Here is a 19,336-nt window from a genome sequence, read left to right as displayed (position 1 = left end):
CTTGTGAAGATCTTGAAAATATCCTAAAAAGAACTTAATGAAATCCTTAAGATCCTTTCAAGATCTTTGAAACCTTGAAAATCACGAAAGATTCTTTCAAAGATCCTTTTAAGATGTTGGCTATTCAGGATTCCATGGTATATCTTTATCCAATTCTTATGAATCATAATTATGTATGAGTTAGTTTCAGTCTATTTCCATCCTTGCCAAGTTCGTTGGATTCAGGTCATTTAAAAAATTGAAAGATCCTCATTAGATCCTCGAGGATCTTAAAGGATCCTAACAAAGATCACGTAGAGACCTCGACAAGGGTCCTTACAAGATCCTGATTAAATCCTTGAGGATTCCAGTTAAGCTGTTTATTACCCCTTTTCCACCAAATCAGTTCCAGGGCTGGTTCAGGGCCAGTGCTGGTGCTGGTTTACACCTCGTTCAACTTGCGAGCCAGCTGAGAACCAGTTTGCTTTTCCATAGCTCACGGTCCTAAGGGAAGCCACGTCATTACGTCGCTGTATACGTCAGTTACGTCGTTGTATACATCATTACGTCGCTGTATACATTAGTTATGTCACTACGTTTGCATAAACCTTGGCGCGAATATCGAAGCAAAAACAACACGGAAGAAGCAGCAGCAGCAACAACAATAATAATAATGGATGACTTCGCGTTTGTACAGCTGCTGCTTCTCGTCACTTAAAAATGGTGATCTTTCACAGTCTTGTTATTGTTGTTGGTCTTAACAACTCCGCCCCCCTGCTGACGTAAGTGGTTCTTTCCTCTGGCCCAGCAGAGAGTTGGTGCTAGCCTGGAACCGGTTTTTCTGGCCCCAGAGCCAGTTCTTTGTCAGTGGAAACAGAAAACCCAGTTCCAAACTAAGCACTGGCCCCGAACCAGCCCTGGAACTGCTTTGGTGGAAAAGGGGCATTTAAGATCCTGAAAAGGATCCTTTTAAGATCTTTGAAGGATCAAAGATTATGAGGATCTTTGTACGATCCTTAAAAGATATTTGTCAAATCCTTGAGGATCTTGACAAATGATTTTGCATATTAAGATCTTTGAATATCTTTCTAAGATCCTTATCTTTAAGGATCTTTGGCAGGTCTTTGACAATCCTCATGGATCCTTAAAGATCCTGTGAGGTTTTTCACCAGGGAGGTGTCGTGATAAACAACGAGTTAATACTGGTTTCTCCCCTAAGTTCCCCTTCAAAAAAAAAATCATCCTGTCTAATGTCCCTCCCTTCATCTCTGAAGCAGCAATTGCTAAAGAGCTGTCAAGATATGGGCGACTGGTCTCTCCAATTAAGAAAATTCCCCTAGGTTGTACATCTGCTGTCGTTTAGACCAGGGGTTCTCAACCTTTTGCAACCTGGGCCCCACCAAAGCTGGTTCATTGCAGTTGGGGGCCCCTCTTCTCGCCCCGCCCCATCCCCCCCCCAAACACACTCACCCGCAGTGACGCCACCCGACCTACAGCACCTTATATCGACCGATAGATAGATAGATAGATAGATAGATAGATAGATAGATAGATAGATAGATAGATAGCCCTGGGCTAGATTATTATTATTATTATTATTATTATTATTATTATTATTATCATTATTATTATTAGTAGTAGTAGCAGTAGCAGCAGTAGTAGCATTATCCATTCCATAGAAATACATAGGCCTATTATCATTATTAGGCTATTGTTATAATTGGCAGTAGCACCACATTTCTAATCTGCTTTCGGGCATTATTATAATTATAATTATTATTATTATTATTATTATTATGGCCTATTATCATTACTAAGCTGTTGGCAGTAGTACAAGACTTATGTTCTTTCAGGCATTATTATTATTATTAGGCCTATTATTATTATTATTATTATTATTATTATTATTATTATTGCTGTTGTTGGTTGTTGATATTATTATTATTATTATTATTATGCAATTATTATTAATAGGCATTATTATTATTATTATTATTATTATTATTATGGCCTATTATCATTACTAAGCTGTTGGCAGTAGTACAAGACTTATGTTCTTTCAGGCATTATTATTATTATTAGGCCTATTATTATTATTATTATTATTATTATTATTATTATTATTGCTGTTGTTGGTTGTTGATATTATTATTATTATTATTATTATTATTATTATTATTATTATGCAATTATTATTAATAGGCATTATTATTATTATTATTATTATTATTATTATTATTAGTGTTTTTATTAGGTATTTTATTAGGCTTATCATTAGCTGGCTATTGATATCATTGGGAATTGGGACCAGGCGTGAATTTAGGTTTTACTTTTTACTGTGCCTTTGTGATCTGCATTTGCGTTAATGCGAGACCTGAGCCTGCTTTGCCTTACAAAGATCCTCAATTCTTGGCGAAATGTTTGACAAGCACAGTCTCAAGTCATCCTCAATTTGCGCACGATTGCGATATTTCGTTTTGAGCGCAGTCATTTTTGAAAATCCTGCCTCACACAAGTAGGTCGATGCGAATGGGATGAGCAGTTTCAAGGCTACGTCACACAGTTGCGGGTACTCCTGCATCAATGCTGCCCAGAAAGAGGGCATGAGGTGAAGACTGCCTTAAGTCTACTGTCACTCTTCAGCTCAATAAGCTGTTCCTGCATGTCAACTGGAAGTTCGTCAGCAGTACACACAAATGGATCTCGAACCCACGCAAAAGAGCGATAATCCTCTGTGAAGTATGCCACAAACTGTTTTCTCATTACCGACAGGTGCTCTGACGCTGCTTGAAAGACAGATGAGAAATCTTGGGAAGTGCCTGCATTACTGATAAAGTCTGCAAGGCTTGGGAACATATCACAGTTCCCCCGACTGATGCGGCCACACCAGAGGTCAAGTTTTTGCTTGAAGGCATCCACTTTCTCTGCGAGAAGCAAAATGTGAGTTTCTCGGCCTTGCAAAGACAGGTTCAAGCCATTCAAGCGGTCAAATATATCGACCAAATAGGAGAGACACGCCAGCCACAAAGGGTCATCCAGATTTTTCGCCAGGTCTGAATTGATTTGTGTCAAAAACCGCTTCACCTCATCTTGCAGCTCATACAAACGTTGTAACACCCGCCCCCTGGACAGCCAGCGAACCTCAGTGTGCAGAAGCAGCTGTTCGTGCTCTGACCCCATCTCCTGACAGAGGACCTCAAACAAGCGAGAGTTTAGCGGCCGTGACTTGATGAGGTTGATCATTTTTACTGATTGGTTCAGCACGGATTCCAACAGAGACGGCATTTTTTTTGCAGCGAGTGCTTCGCGATGAACCATGCAATGGGTCCATTTTACAAGTGGAGCTACCTGCTTAACGCGAGCAGCTAGACCTTGCTCACGGCCCGTCATTGCTCGTGCGCCATCCGTGCACAAGCCAACGCATCGGTCCCACGCCAACCCATTCTCGCGAATAAATGAATCAAGGACATTGAAGATGGCCTCTCCAGTTGTGTGTGACTGAAGAGGGCGGCAAAAAAGGACATCCTCCTCAATTAATTTATCCCTGACATACCTGACATATGTAAGAAGCTGTGCCTGTCCAGCAATATCGGTAGACTCATCCAACTGCAAGGCATAGTATGGACTATTTTTAATAAACTGTATTAATTGCTCTCTGATATCATTGGACATATCAGCAATTCTCCGAGCAACTGTGTCATTTGAAAGTGGCACGGTGCCTAATTTGGCTGCTGCACTATCCCCAAAGAATATTCTGCACATGTCCTGCGCAGCTGGCAAAACGAATTTCTCGGCATCAGTGTGCGGTTTGCCTAGCTTACCTATTCTTTTTGCCACCACATATGATGCCTCCAGGCACTGCTTAGATACAGTGCTGTGCACGGAAATTGTTGCCTGTTGCTGATGCAGGCCATCACGCTTTCTTTGAAAGTATTCAAGCGGTTTGTCCTTCAGGCCAGCATGCTTCGTTTCGAGGTGCCTTTTAAGTTTGCATGGCTTCATGCTTTCGTTTGCCAGCACCTCGGCACACACGACACACTGAGGACGAAGATCAGAGGTGACAGTAAAACCAAACTGCAGGTATGATTCATCGTACCTCCGAAGCTTTCTCGCAGCTGGTGGTAGACCTACGTCAGTTGTCTTGGGTTTTTTGACAAGAAATCTATCCATTTTGTTAAAGTATTTGTGAATAAACGTGTGTAATAAAGTTGTAACGATAAGTCTGTAGTAGGCTAAGTCTGTAGTAGGCTAAGGGGGCTAACCAGAGGGAACGTATGGGGCTTATCAGTGAGAAACACGATCGATATCTTTATTCGGGGATTTTATAGTTGCAAATTTTAACGAGGTGTGAATGGTGTACTTACTCGTGTGAGTGTGTGTGTGTGTGTGTGTGGGACAGTTGGATTTTTCACACGCAGGGTGAAAAAGGCAAAGGAGTAGTAGACTAGCAGTAAGAAAACAACAAAAACAACAAATTATTTGGGTAGAGCTGAAATGGGGAAAGCAAAAATACAGTGTGGGGTAGTAGTCTTTAAAAAGACTGTTTGGGTTTTGCGCTGTATCGATGGATTGATGATAGTAGACTAGCGAGAGTCGGCACGAGTTAACTCGGCAAGAAACCAGACTAGTGTGTGTGTGTGTGTGTGGCAAGCACTCACACGGTGGCCACGGTATGCAGACTCACTCACGTGACGTTGCGTCATGTTCGCGTCACGGGCTTAAAATAACCTACACACAAGATTTTATGATAGATTGATGATAGATTTTATAATAGTATTGATTTGTATGTAATAGTCCAATGTCCTGCATTTTGACATGGGTGTTGCATCTGCTTAGCTACTATAGCCTGTTAGCCCCAGATTTTTTTTTCCTCCATACATGAAGCCTACTCGCGACCCCCCTGGAGTACCTCCGCGCCCCACCAGGGGGGCGTGCCCCCCCGGTTGAGAACCACTGGTTTAGACAATCTGTATTCATGATACTCAAAGATGGTGTTGAAGAAATGAATGTCGTGTTTAAATTTAGAGTAGATGATTCGGACTACAGTATCTATGTATCCTCTGACATGGATATGAAATGTTTGAACTGTGGACAGACTAGTCATCTTGTCCATGCCTGTCCTAAAAGATAGGGTGTTTCTGAGCAGTCGGGGCAGGATGCAATTGGGTCCGCTGTGGTTGTTCCCCCTGCGGCTGTAGTGTCTGGCTGCTGAAAACTCCGGCACAGCTGCTGCACCAGAGCATGAGCAGAGTGAACCCCAACCCAGCCGGCAGCCCAGGAGTCCACTGGAGCTGTGTTGATCTTGGTAAGGCCCACCTCAGCCAAACCAGTCCCAGAAAAGCCCCGCTTGGCTGAACCTGATTAGGAAAAGCCCTGCATGGCAGAGAAGGATACAGTGGATCCTGGTGCAGTGCTGGAGCTACCTGCGCTGGCAAAGGCAGGTACAGGAGTGCAGAGCCTTTGCTCGGAAGCACCCGTCACTACACCAGTCAGGGGGGACAGGGGAGATTTGCAGATGGAGGATGAGCTCATGTTTAAGGTACTGAACAAAAGGAAAAAAATGAGGTAAGGGACATGGGAATAAACAAGCCAAAAAAGACATGAAGGTGGATGAAAGAGAGTCAGACAGTGATAAAATGTCAGATTCTGTTTTTAACTATGGCTCCCAGGGTGAATGTTTACCAGTTGTTTACTCTGCTAAAGATAATAAAGAGTTTTTAAGGACCACTAAATGGCAGAAAAATGTTGTATAGGAGTAGTTCCCTGACCGTAAACAGTTTATCCATGATGTGAAGCATTTTAGAAGAAAAGTAGAAGGTTTTTGTGTAAAGAAACTGATTACAAAGTCAAATAGATAAATTTCTGATGATGATGTGTAAAGTGGTTGGTGTTTTTTATTCTAGAACGGTTTTCATTATCTGGTTGTTTTATCTACACATGTTTTATGAGTAAGATTCTTACTGCGAGTTTAAATATCTATAGAGCAAGACAATATGAGAACAGAGTTAAACTACATGAGTTAGTAAAGCAGAAGAATGTGGCTGTTATGATGTTACAAGAAACACACGAGGATACAAGTGACAAAGCAGATTGGGTTAAGGAGTGGGACGGGTTGATGATTTTAATTCATAATACATCACTTAGTGGTGAGGATGTATTGCTATTTGCTTGCAATTTTATCCCCAGCTCTTATACGGTAGAGGAGTTTTAAATGGGATGCTTTTAAAAGTAAAAACTTTTTATGAAAATGAGGTTTTTATTTTTATCTGTGTGTACACTCCCACCAATGCAGTAGAGAGAATGTTGTTTTTAGACAGGCTCAGGAATGTAATTGTTAACTGCAGCACATTTTAATTCTGAATGGAGATTTTAACTGTAGCTACAACTACACTGCAAAAAATGATATCTTGTTGAGAGAAAATATCTTGAATATGGGTGAATTCATCTATTATTTCTTATTAGAAGTTTACTAGAACTCAAATATAAGATTATTTAGCTTACTTTGAGACACTTTTACTAATTTCAAGCCTTAAATTTTCTTATTCTATTGGCAGATAATTTTGCTCATTTTAAGCATTCAATTCTAGAAAGAAGCAAAATTATCTGCCAATAGAATAAGAAAATTTAAGGCTTGAAATTAGTAAAAGTGTCTCAAAGTAAGCTAAATAATCTTATATTTGAGTTCTAGTAAACTTCTAGTAAGAAATAATAGATAAATTCACCCATATTAAAGATATTTTCTCTCAACAAGAGATCATTTTTTGCAGTGTGATAATTTGGACAGAAATCATACAGAACCTCATGCAGCCTCCCATAAACAATTATTGGAAACGATGAAGGCCCATGAATTAGATATATGGAGAAGATAGAGACAATACATGTGGGCCCATACTATAGACAACACAATCTCCCTGGCAAGGCTGGATTGTTTTTCTTGTTTTAAGCATCAACTGGCTTATTTTACAAAGTGTTTCATTATTCCAGTAGGCATCTCTGACCACAGCATAGTTCGTTTCATTAGTAAAAAGAATGTAAAACCTAAGACTGCCTACTGGCATTTTAACACTGCACTTTTAGAAGATATTAATTTTAGACAGTCTTTTATTTATTTTTGGAATTGTTTTAAATTAGAAAAGGCATATTTTAGCTCTCTGCAACAGTGGTGGGATGTGGCTAAAGCACAAATCAAAGTTTTTTGTCAACACTACACTTTCAGTGTTACAAGAGACATTATCAGATCACTTAAAGCCCTGGAGATAGAGATAGTGGAACTCCAGTGTTTGGAGGCCACAGGAGATTGAGGGCATATTGAAGCCCTCAAAAGTAAAAAATCCACAATGAATAACTTGTTGGGCATTACAGCAAGGGGTGCTGGTCTGCTCACGCTTTAAAAGTGTAACTGAGATGGATGCTCCTTCAAAGTTCTTCTTTGGGCTCAAGTAAAAGAATGAACAGAAAAGATTCATACATGCTGTGTGAACAGAATCTGGGATCTCATATCAGAACCCACTGAAATTCACAAGCAGACAGTCAGCTTCTACTCGAAGCTGTACAGCAGTGAGCGGGCAGGGGAACAGGTGGTGGAGGAGAGCTTCCTTAATGACCTGCAGAAGCTCTTAGGGCAGGCGGCAGAGGAAATGGGCAAAGAGCTGACACTGGGAGAGGTCCAGGAAGCTCTCCAAGGTATGGAGAATGGCTGAGTGCCAGGCATTGATGGTCTCCCTGTAGAATTCTACCCAGACCTTCTGGGCAGTAATAGGGCAGGATCTGCTACAAATGTTACAGGATAACATGAAGAGAGGCATGCTCCCGTTGAGCTGCCCTGATCTCATCTCATTATCTCTAGCCACTTTATCCTGTTCTACAGGGTCGCAGGCAAGCTGGAGCCTATCCCAGCTGACTACGGGCGAAAGGTGGGGTACACCCTCAACAAGTCACCAGGTCATCACAGGGCTGACACATAGACACAGACAACCATTCACACCTACGGTCAATTTAGAGTCACCAGTTAACCTAACCTGCATGTCTTTGGACTGTGGGGAAAACCGGCGGAAACCCACGTGGACACGGGGAGAACATGCAAACTCCGCACAGAAAGGCCCTTGCTGGCCACGGGGCTCGAACCCGGACCTTCTTGCTGTGAGGCGACAGCGCTAACCACTACACCACCGTGCCGCCCAGGTCTATATTTGATAATGTATATTTACTTCATGATGTTTTGGACATCTCAAGGCTATTAGGCTTAAAGACTGGCCTCATATTTCTTGACCAGGAAAAGACTTTTGACTGGATTGAACATGAATATTTGTGGAAGGTGCTGGAAACCTTTGGGTTCAACCCAGGATTTATAGCCATGATCAAGATTTTGTACAGTGAAATTGAGAGTGCACTGAAGGTTAATGGTGGTTTATGTGCCCCTTTTAAAGTTTACAGAGGCATTAGACAAGGCTGTTCTCTGTCAGGTATGTTATACACCCTGGCAATTGAACCTCTTTTATGTAAACTGAGAAATTCACTTTTGGGTTTTAATATACCTAATTCTAATGCTTCTCTCTATCTCTCAGCATATGCAGATGACCTGGAAGTGATAGTGGGCACACAGACAGATGTGAATGTTTTAACTGATATTTTAAAAGACTTTGCTATTTTATCATCTGCTAAAGTTAACTGGGCCAAAAGTTTAGCTGTTTTAGTTGGAGAGTCGGAAAGATGGCAGCCGACACTACCAGGTGGTCTAGTATGGAAAAAGGGTGGTTTTAAGTCCTTGGGTGTCCACCTGGGTAGCCCTGTGTTTTTAAATAAAAACTGGGATGGCATTGTCAAAAATATCAAGGGTAGACTTGGCAAGTGGAAGCAGCAGGTTCCAAACATGTCCTACAGGGGGCTAGCACTGGTCATAACCTCATCTCATCTCATTATCTCTAGCCACTTTATCCTTCTACAGGGTTGCAGGCAAGCTGGAGCCTATCCCAGCTGACTACGGGCGAAAGGCGGGGTACACCCTGGACAAGTCGCCAGGTCGTCACAGGGCTGACACATAGACACAGACAACCATTCACACTCACATTTACACCTACGGTCAATTTAGAGTCACCAGTTAACCTAACCTGCATGTCTTTGGACTGTGGGGGAAACCGGAGCACCCGGAGGAAACCCACGCGGACACGGGGAGAACATGCAAACTCCACACAGAAAGGCCCTCGCCGGCCCCGGGGCTCGAACCCAGGACCTTCTTGCTGTGAGGCGACAGCGCTAACCACTACACCACCGTGCCGCCCCTGGTCATAACCTCACTGCAAAAAATTATCTCTTCTCATCTCATTATCTCTAGCCGCTTTATCCTTCTACAGGGTCGCAGGCAAGCTGGAGCCTATCCCAGCTGACTACGGGCGAAAGGCGGGGTACACCCTGGACAAGTCGCCAGGTCATCACAGGGCTGACACATAGACACAGACAACCATTCACACTCACATTCACACCTATGGTCAATTTAGAGTCACCAGTTAACCTAACCTGCATGTCTTTGGACTGTGGGGGAAACCGGAGCACCCGGAGGAAACCCACGCGGACACGGGGAGAACATGCAAACTCCACACAGAAAGGCCCTCGCCGGACCCGGGGTTCGAACCCAGGACCTTCTTGCTGTGAGGCGACAGCGCTAACCACTACACCACCGTGCCGCCCCTGGTCATAACCTCACTGCAAAAAATTATCTCTTGTTGAGAGAAAATATCTTTAATATGGGTGAATTTATCTGTTATTTCTCATTAGAAGTTTACTAGAATTCAAATATAAGATTATTTAGCTTAATTTGAGACGCTTTTACTAATTTCAAGCTGTAAATTTTCTTATTCTATTGGCAGATAATTTTGCTTCTTTCTATAACTGAATGCTTAAAATGAGCAAAATTATCTGCCAATAGAATAAGAAAATTTAAGGCTTGAAATTAGTAAAAGCGTCTCAAAGTAAGCCAAATAATCTTATATTTGAGTTCTAGTAAACTTCTAATAAGAAATAATAGATAAATTCACCCATATTAAAGATATTTTCTCTCAACAAGAGATCATTTTTTGCAGTGTAGCAGTGTCATCCCTCTGACACAAGCTGGCATGCGTGGATCTGCCGCCAAACCTGCTAGCAAACATCCAGTCCCTCTTAGTGGACTTCTTCTGAGATGATCTACACTGGATTCCTCAGAGTGTTCTTCATCTGCCCAAGGAGGAAAGATGGCAAGGGCTGGTCCAGCTTTGCAGTAGAACTGCAGTCTTTTGACTCCAGTTCATACACAGACTCCTTGTTGGACCCAGGAATCTAGTGTGGAGAACACCAGCTTACATACAGTGGTGCTTGAAAGTTTATGAACCCTTTAGAATTTTCTATATTTCTGCATAAATATTACCTAAAATGTCATCAGATTTTCACACAAGTCCTAAAAGTAGATAAAGAGAACCCAGTTAAACAAATGAGACAAAAATATTATACTTGGTCATTTATTTATTGAGGAAAATGAGCCAATATTACATATCTGTGAATGGCAAAAGTATGTGAACTGTTGCTTTCACTATCTGGTGTGACCCCCTTGTGCAGCAATAACTGCAACTAAATGTTTCCGGTAACTGTTGATCAGTCTTGCATACCGGCTTGGAGGAATTTTAGCCTATTCCTCCGTACAGAACAGCTTCAACTCTGGGATGTTGGTGGGTTGCCTCACATGAACTGCTCGCTTCAGGTCCTTCCACAACATTTCGATTGGATTAAGGTCAGGACTTTGACTTGGCCATTCCAAAACATTAACTTTATTCTTCTTTAGCCATTCTTTGGTGGAACGACTTGTATGCTTAGGGTTGTTGTCTTGCTGCATGACCCACCTTCTCTTGAGATTCAGTTCATGGACAGATATCCTGACATTTTCCTTAAGAATTTGCTGGTATAATTCAGAATTCATTTTTCTGTCAATGATGGCAAGCCGTCCTGGCCCAGATGCAGCAAAACAGGCCCAAACCATGATATTACCACCACCATGTTTCACAGATGGGATAAGGTTCTTATGCTGGAATGCTGTTTTTCCCTTTCTCCAAACATAACGCTTCTCATTTCAACCAAAAAGTTCTATTTTGGTCTCATCCATCCACAAAACATTTTTCCAATACCCTTCTGGCTTGCCCACGTGATCTTTAGCAAACTGCAGACAAGCAGCAATGTTCTTTTTGGAGAGCAGTGACTTTCTCCTTGCAACCCTGCCATGCACACCATTGTTGTTCAGTGTTCTCCTGATGGTGGACTTATGAACATTAACATTAGCCAATGTGAGAGAGGCCTTCAGTTGCTTAGAAGTTACCCTGGGGTCCTTTGTGACCTTGCCGACTATTATACACCTTGCTCTTGGAGTGATCTTTGTTGGTCGACCACTCCTGGGGAGGGTAACAATGGTCTTGAATTTTCTCCATTTGTACACAGTCTGTCTGACTGTGGATTGGTGGAGTCCAAACTCTTTAGAGATGGTTTTGTAACCTTTTCCAGCCTGATGAGCATGAGGTCCTCAGAAATCTCCTTTGTTCGTGCCATGATACACTTCCACAAACATGTGTTGTGAAGATCAGACTTTGATAGATCCCTGTTCTTTAAATAAAACAGGGTGCCCACTCACACCTGATTGTTATCCCATTGATTGAAAACACCTGACTCTAATTTCACCTTCAAATTAACTGCTAATCCTAGAGATTCACATACTTTTGCCACTCACAGATATGTAATATTGGATCATTTTGCTCAATAACTAAATGACCAAGTATAATATTTTTGTCGCATTTGTTTAACTGGGTTCTCTTAATCTACTTTTAGGACTTGTGTGAAAATCTGATGATGTTTTAGGTCATATTTATGCAGAAATAGAGAAAATTCTAAAGGGTTCACAAACTTTCAAGCATCACTGTACTGTTGCACACAGTGGGAGGGCCGGGATTAGACAGAACCTTGTTTTTAATTGACATGAAAATGCTGGACATTACTGGATTACCCATTTTTTAATATGGACTTCTTAAAATCTGGAACTGTTTCACAAAACAATACAAGAAATGTGGGAAATTACACTGGCTGCTGGAAAAGCCCCTGGTCTATGGAGGACATTTGGACATCTCTAGCGGGACTATTCCCACACTGTCCAGGTCTCTGGTCTCTTCAAGGATTGTGACACTCTGGCAGCTGGTGGAGATTGCAGGAAAAGACTTGTCAAGAGCGAAGGACCTGGCAACGCGTATGGGACTATGGTCCCTGCATGTCACCAATCAGCTCCTACATCGCTGGAGGTCCAAGCTAACACCAGAGGAGCGTGTTCAGCTGATGGACGATTAAAACAGTGAGGCCGGTCCCACAGAGGCAGAACCTCTTCCACAGCTGAACATCACTCCGGACCTGGAGCATGGGTGATTTGGAAATTTTTAAGGCAGTGTGGTGTTTTGAGGAGGATCTGTGCTTTGTAGTGGAAGAACTTTGTTTTACATGAGACTTGTATTCACAAAATCACTACAACTCACTCACACTGTGCATTGTTATATTTAGCCTTATTTATTTAAAAGGCCTATGTGTTTGTTTGTTTGTTTGTTTGTTTGTTTGTTTGTTTGTTTGTTTGTTTGTTTGTTTGTTCACCCTGATCTGACTGTGTAATGCAAATTTTGTACAGTGGTGCTTGAAAGTTTGTGAACCCTTTAGAATTTTCTCTATTTCTGCATAAATATGATCTAACACATCATCAGATTTTCACACAAGTCCTAAAAGTAGATAAAGAGAACCCAGTTAAACAAATGAGACAAAAATATTATACTTGGTCATTTATTTATTGAGGTGGCACGGTGGTGTAGTGGTTAGCGCTGTCGCCTCACAGAAAGAAGGTCCGGGTTCGAGCCCCGTGGCCGACGAAGGCCTTTCTGTGCGGAGTTTGCATGTTCTCGGTGTGGGTTTCCTCCGGGTGCTCTGGTTTCCCCCACAGTCCAAAGACATGCAGGTTAGGTTAACTGGTGACTCTAATACCCTGTCCACACTAGGGATTTTGTACCGATACGAAACTACTTTCGTACCGCAACACCTGTCCACACTAGCAACTATACCAGTACTGTAGCCGTATAACTGTATCGGTACGAAACCCACAAATGTATGGGTTTCGTACCGGTACAGTATCGGTACTGTAGTGCTTCGCTGTAGTGTGGACAAATGAAGCGGCTCTGTATCGATACAAATATAACGTGCATGCGCAAAGTCACACACCTCAATCGATGTCTTCGCTGAATAAAATAGTGAAGAACGGAGATTCGTTTGTTTCTTTCTCAACTGCCTCGCGCGTTTTATACAATTCGACTGAATAAATGACCACCAGAAATACAGACTGTACATTGACAACAAAAAGCACACACACGTTGTTTCATCCGTACGGAAGCCGAGAGAGGCCCTTCATATAATCCTTTTTTTAATTCACCTTGTTATCCCGAGATAACGACATAATTAATTCAGGATCTCGAGAAAACAACACAACTAATTTGAGATCTCGAGAAAACAAAACCGTTATTTCGAGATCTCGAGAAAACAAAACCGTTATTTCGAGATCTCGAGAAAACAAAACATTTATTTCATGATCTCGAGTAAACAGCTGAGAAATGGTTCATTCAGGTGCGCCAAGAGACTTGTGATATGCTGACTTTGGGGCTATTTCTCATTCTGTATAGATGCAACTTTGGTCATTAGAATGTCTGGAATAATCGATCACCTAATAAGGCAATATTTTGATCAGGGGTTGACACAGGGAGAGATTGCATTGTCTTTTAATAAGGGATAATTTCAAAATTAGTCCGCGGCACCTCCGCAGAAGACTGGCCCGGCTTCGTCTCTACCGACGGAGATACAGTGATCCAGCTGAGATCATGAAATAATTGTTTTGTTTTCTCGAGATCATGGAATAATTGTTTTGTTTTCTCGAGATCTCGAAATAACGGATGCCATATATTCTCGGAAGGAAGTTACTCGGTAACCACGGAAACATTTCGCGCACGCGCATTTCAACTACCGTGAAAGAAAACCGCAAACATTTCTTGCTAGTGTGAACAGATGCACTAAACTGTACCGGTATACTTTGTATCGATACAGTTATACCACTTTCGTACTGGTATAAGTGTGAACACAGCATAAATTGACCGTAGGTGTGAATGTGAGTGTGAATGGTTGTGTGTCTATGTGTCAGCCCTGTGATGACCTGGCGACTTGTCCAGGGTGCACCCCGCCTTTCGCCCATAGTCAACTGGGATAGGCTCCAGCTTGCCTGCGACCCTGTAGAACAGGATTAAGCGGCTAGAGATAATGAGATGAGATGAGATTTATTTATTAAGGAAAATGATCCAATATTACATATCTGTGAGTGGCAAAAGTATATGAACCTCTAGGATTAGCGAGCTTGCCTGCGACCCTGTAGAACAGGATTAAGCGGCTAGAGATAATGAGATGAGATGAGATTTATTTATTAAGGAAAATGATCCAATATTACATATCTGTGAGTGGCAAAAGTATATGAACCTCTAGGATTAGCAGTTAATTTGAAGGTAAAATTAGAGTCAGGTGTTTTCAACCAATGGGATGACAATCAGGTGTGACTGGGCACCCTGTTTTATTTAAAGAACAGTGATCTATCAAAGTCTGTTCTTCATAACACTTGTTTGTGGAAGTGTATCATGGCACAAACAAAGGAAATTTCTGAGGACCTCAGAAAAAGCGTTGTTGATGCTCATCAGGCTGGAAAAGGTTACAAAACCATCTCTAAAGAGTTTGGACTCCACCAATCCACAGTCACACAGATTGTCTACAAATGGAGGAAATTCAAGACCATTTTTACCCTCCCCAGGAGTGGTCGACCAACAAAGATCACTCCAAGAGGAAGGCATATAATAGTTGGCGAGGTCACAAAGAACCCCAGGGTAACTTCTAAGCAACTGAAGGCCTCTCTCACATTGGCTAATGTTAATGTTCATGAGTCCACCATCAGAACACTGAGCAACAATGGTGTGCATGGCAGGGTTGCAAGGAGAAAGCCACTGCTCTCCAAAAAAAACATTGCTGCTCGTCAGCAGTTTGCTAAAGATCATGTGGACAAGCCAGAAGGCTATTGGAAAAATGTTTTGTGGATGGATGAGACCAAAATAGAACTTTTTGGTATAAATGAGAAGCGTTATGTTTGGAGAAAGGAAAACACTGCATTCCAGCATAAGAACCTTATCCCATCTGTGAAACATGGTGGTGGTATTATCATGGTTTGGGCCTGTTTTGCTGCATCTGAGCCAGGATGGCTTTCCATCATTGATGAAACAATAAATTCTGAATTATACCCGTGAATTCTAAAGGAAAATGTCAGGACATCTGTCCATGAAGTGAATCTCAAGAGAAGGTGGGTCATGCAGCAAGACAACAACCCTAAGCACACAAGTCGTTCTACCAAAGAATTGTTAAAGAAGAATAAAGTTAATGTTTTGGAATGGCCAAGTCAAACTCCTGACCTTAATCCAATCGAAATGTTGTGGAAGGACTTGAAGCGAGCAGTTCATGTGAGGCAACCCACCAACATCCCAGAGTTGAAGCTGTTCTGTACGGAGGAATGGGCTAAAATTCCTCCAAGCCAGTGTGCAGGACTGATCAACAGTTACCAGAAACATTTAGTTGCAGTTATTGCTGCACAAGGGGGTCACACCAGATACTGAAAGCAAAGGTTCACATACTTTTGCCACTCACAGATATGTAATATTGGATCATTTTCCTCAATAAATAAATGACCAAGTATAATATTTTTGTCTCATTTTTTTAACTGGGTTCTCTTTGTCTACTTTTAGGACTTGTGTGAAAATCTGATGATGTTTTAGGTCATATTTATGCAGAAATATAGAAAATTCTGAAGGGTTCAAAAACTTTCAAGCACCACTGTAAAATAAAGGATCATAAAAGTCAAAGTCTCTCTCTCTCTCTCTCTCTCAGTACCTACTATGATCAGATGTGTGGTTTGTGTGGAGACTACAATGGAAACCCCAGTAATGATTTTACGAAGCCAAATGGTTCACTGGCTGGAAGCTCAGATCAGTTCGGGAACAGCTGGCAAACTGATAAAGATGAAGATGAAACGTTAGTCCATTCTCTTGTTTCCTTTTTGTTCTTAGTCTATATTTTCTTCTTTTTAATGGCTTGATTGGATGGCCTGTTTTCTCAATTTATATTTTAGGTGCAAACCTGATGTCACACCTGACCCACCGTGTGACCCAAGTCTTGAGGCCGAAGTGTCAAAACCAGAGAAATGTGGAAAAATCACTGACACTACAGGACCATTCAGGTGAGCTAATTTGATTTTTAAGATTAGATTAGGATATTCATTTCTTTACTATAACTGTTAAAATATTGTATGTTCTTTTTTCTCTCATCCTCTTTATCCTCCTTACACACATAGGGACTGCATAAAGGTTGTCAATCCTCAGCCGTTCTTCCAGAGCTGTGTGTTTGATATGTGCCGCTATGACGGACTGCTGCAGACTCTGTGTGACCAGCTGCAGGCTTATACTGATGCCTGTCTCAGTGCAGGAGCTCCAGTGCACCAGTGGAGGGAGCCAGACTTCTGCTGTGAGTCACACCCTACAGTAGTGCTCAGAGGCAGAGTTGTGGTTTGACTCACTTATATGACCGAATCTCTTTTTGTACCGAACAGTGTTTAACACTCAAGTTTTACACCCTAGTGTCATGTGTATCCAAAATAAGCAATGTTCCCAGTGTTGCTTCTTAAGTTTTTAGAGCACAAATAGTAAGAATGCTGTAATTACATTGTGTTCAGAATTTTTCTCTCCCTCTTTTTCTCCACAGCTCTGGACTGTCCCCCAAACAGCCACTACTCTATGTGTGTGAGTTCATGTCCAGAGACGTGTGTGGGTGTGAGCGGCCCAGCTGGCTGTGGAGAGAAGTGTGTTGAAGGCTGCAAGTGTGATCCTGGCTTTGTCCTGAGTAACAACAAGTGCGTGCCTCTCAAAGACTGTGGCTGTGTGGACCTTGATGGCTCCTACCACCCTGTGAGTTACACACACACACACACACACACACACAGAGACATGAAACACACATTCTAGGTATTCTTATATGAATTATCTAGCCATAAAGAATAATGTAACTCAATCATATCATTTGATATCACTTACTAATTGGCCAGTATGTGTGTTTCTGCATTGTCTAGGTGAATGAGAGCTGGTTACAGGAAGGCTGTGAACATCAGTGTGTGTGTCGAAGTGGAAAAGTCATCCACTGCTCCAGCACCAGTTGTACAGAGACCTGCCAACTGATAGATGGAGAGTACATCTGTAAACCAAAAGGTAAACATAAATCCCTCTCACACATACTCCTTATAGTTGATGAAAAGTTCAGATAGTTTAGAGTAATTACATTCTCTTATAGAGCCTACAGGTCCAGGAATCTGCTCTGTGTCTGGGGACCCCCACTACACCTCATTTGATAAGAAGGTCCATCATTTCATGGGCTCCTGCTCCTATACACTCACCAAGCCCTGCAATGAGACATTAGGGATCCCATTCTTCACTGTTGACACACAGAATGAACATAGGGGCAATAACAAGAAAGTGTCCTACGTGAAGTCAGTCATCATCAATGTGAATGGAAGTAAGATTATCCTGGACAAAGGCCGTAAAGTCCAGGTAAGAGGCATTTCATTGACTTGATATTGTATTGGAGTTATGCGTTTATGATAATTTAGTACTGTATATCTCTTTGTTCATCCAGTAGTACAACATTATTTCCTTTCTTATTACAGGTAAATGGAGTTCAGGTGACTGTACCCATCACTCTGATAAATGGTGTCAAGATCTTCCTCAGTGGAAAGTTTGTAGTGCTGGAGACAAACTTTGGCCTTCGTGTTCGCTTTGATGGCAATCACCACGCTGATGTCAGCCTTCCCCCCTCTTACAAAGGCTTGTTGTGTGGAATGTGTGGTAAGATTCAAGGGCACTGTTCCACAGGAAGATTAACACTCCATTAATACATTTCTTTTCAAGATTATAGCCAATAATCTATGTTATGACTGATAAATTTATGTTATAAAGGGTGCTGAAATTATCTGGTGGTTAATATTCATATTTTTACATCGATCTCAAAGGAAATTACAATGACAACTCAACAGATGACAACATTATGTCAGATGGCAAGCCTACAAGCAACACCAATGAGCTTGGAAGGAGCTGGCAGGTGCCTGATGATAGACCAGAGTGAGTGATAGCTCTAACTATTTTAATCTAGTAAAGGCAAACACAGGTTGTGTGGTGTTCATCCCTAATAATTAGAGAAGAAAACCTTGGAATTTGGGAGTCATGAAGTAATACCCAATGGTAAAACATGTTAGGACAGTTGTCTGTGCATATAACTGATGGTTATAGAATGTTCTTATTTTGTTTAGGTATTTGAGCTGATCTTTCTGTTTATTTCTTATTCTGGCTTCCAGTTGTACTCATGAAGGTGGAGATATTGAATGTAATAAAGATATTGAGAGTGAAGCTAAGAAACCAACCAACTGTGGAATGATCACTGATCCTGATGGTGAAAACACACACACATCATTCAGTTCAAGCAGATCAGGCAGATTCACAAAGCTTAATTTCATTGACAGACTTTGTGCCATCTGGTGTCTTTTCCTAAGCTCTATCCCTCCTCTTTTGTCTCAGGAATCTTCAAAGCATGCCATAAAGTTGTGCCACCTAACCCATACTTTGAGAACTGTGTGTTTGACCAGTGTGGCACAGGTGGATCTACTGTGGCCCTCTGCCAGGCTATTGAGAGCTATGCTGACATGTGTGCCCAAGCTGGGGTGTCAATTAACTGGAGGAACAACACTTTCTGTCGTAAGTGTTTGCCCATGGGTACAAGGTTTGCTTAGTTAGCAAATTTTGTTTCTTATTTATCAATGAGGTAAATACGGGCATGTTTTTCAATTTTTATTCGTATTAGCTAGTATAATTAGCGGTCACTTTCTCCCATCCTGCTTCTTGAAACCTTTTTTTCTGCAAATCAGCCTTTTTTAATAATTTATTGTAGCCCCTTAATCAGTCTGCTTGTTTCTCTATGTCCTTCAGCCCTGAAATGTCCTGCTGGCAGTCACTATGAACATTGTGCTCCTGCATGCCCCCCCAGTTGTCAGGATCCTGGTGCATCCAACACATGCACACAGCCATGTGTAGAAGGATGTGTTTGTGACAAAGAACTGATACTGAGCGGAGACAAATGTGTGCCCTTCAGTCAGTGTGGATGTACTGATAAGAACAGCAACTACAGACCTGTATGTAAAAGTTAA

The 19,336-nt window shown here is 41.7% G+C and overlaps 1 protein-coding gene across 1 annotated transcript in view; it reads left to right on the top strand.

Moving 5' to 3' along the window:
* zanl (zonadhesin, like) overlaps positions 1 to 19,336 on the top strand; it is a 120,818-nt gene that overhangs the window by 81,338 nt on the left and 20,144 nt on the right. Inside the window, 11 exon segments of the mRNA XM_060919399.1 lie at positions 15,982 to 16,125; positions 16,223 to 16,330; positions 16,445 to 16,614; positions 16,852 to 17,054; positions 17,216 to 17,351; positions 17,443 to 17,690; positions 17,807 to 17,984; positions 18,149 to 18,257; positions 18,491 to 18,585; positions 18,711 to 18,887; positions 19,119 to 19,321. Of these exon segments, the coding sequence (XP_060775382.1) occupies positions 15,982 to 16,125; positions 16,223 to 16,330; positions 16,445 to 16,614; positions 16,852 to 17,054; positions 17,216 to 17,351; positions 17,443 to 17,690; positions 17,807 to 17,984; positions 18,149 to 18,257; positions 18,491 to 18,585; positions 18,711 to 18,887; positions 19,119 to 19,321 (1,771 nt within the window).

The sequence above is a fragment of the Neoarius graeffei genome, chromosome 1 (genome assembly GCF_027579695.1).
Source record: "Neoarius graeffei isolate fNeoGra1 chromosome 1, fNeoGra1.pri, whole genome shotgun sequence".
Taxonomy (NCBI): domain Eukaryota; kingdom Metazoa; phylum Chordata; class Actinopteri; order Siluriformes; family Ariidae; genus Neoarius; species Neoarius graeffei.
The sequence above is the reverse complement of the archived record's forward strand: the minus strand, read 5'-3'. Positions and strand labels throughout refer to the sequence as shown.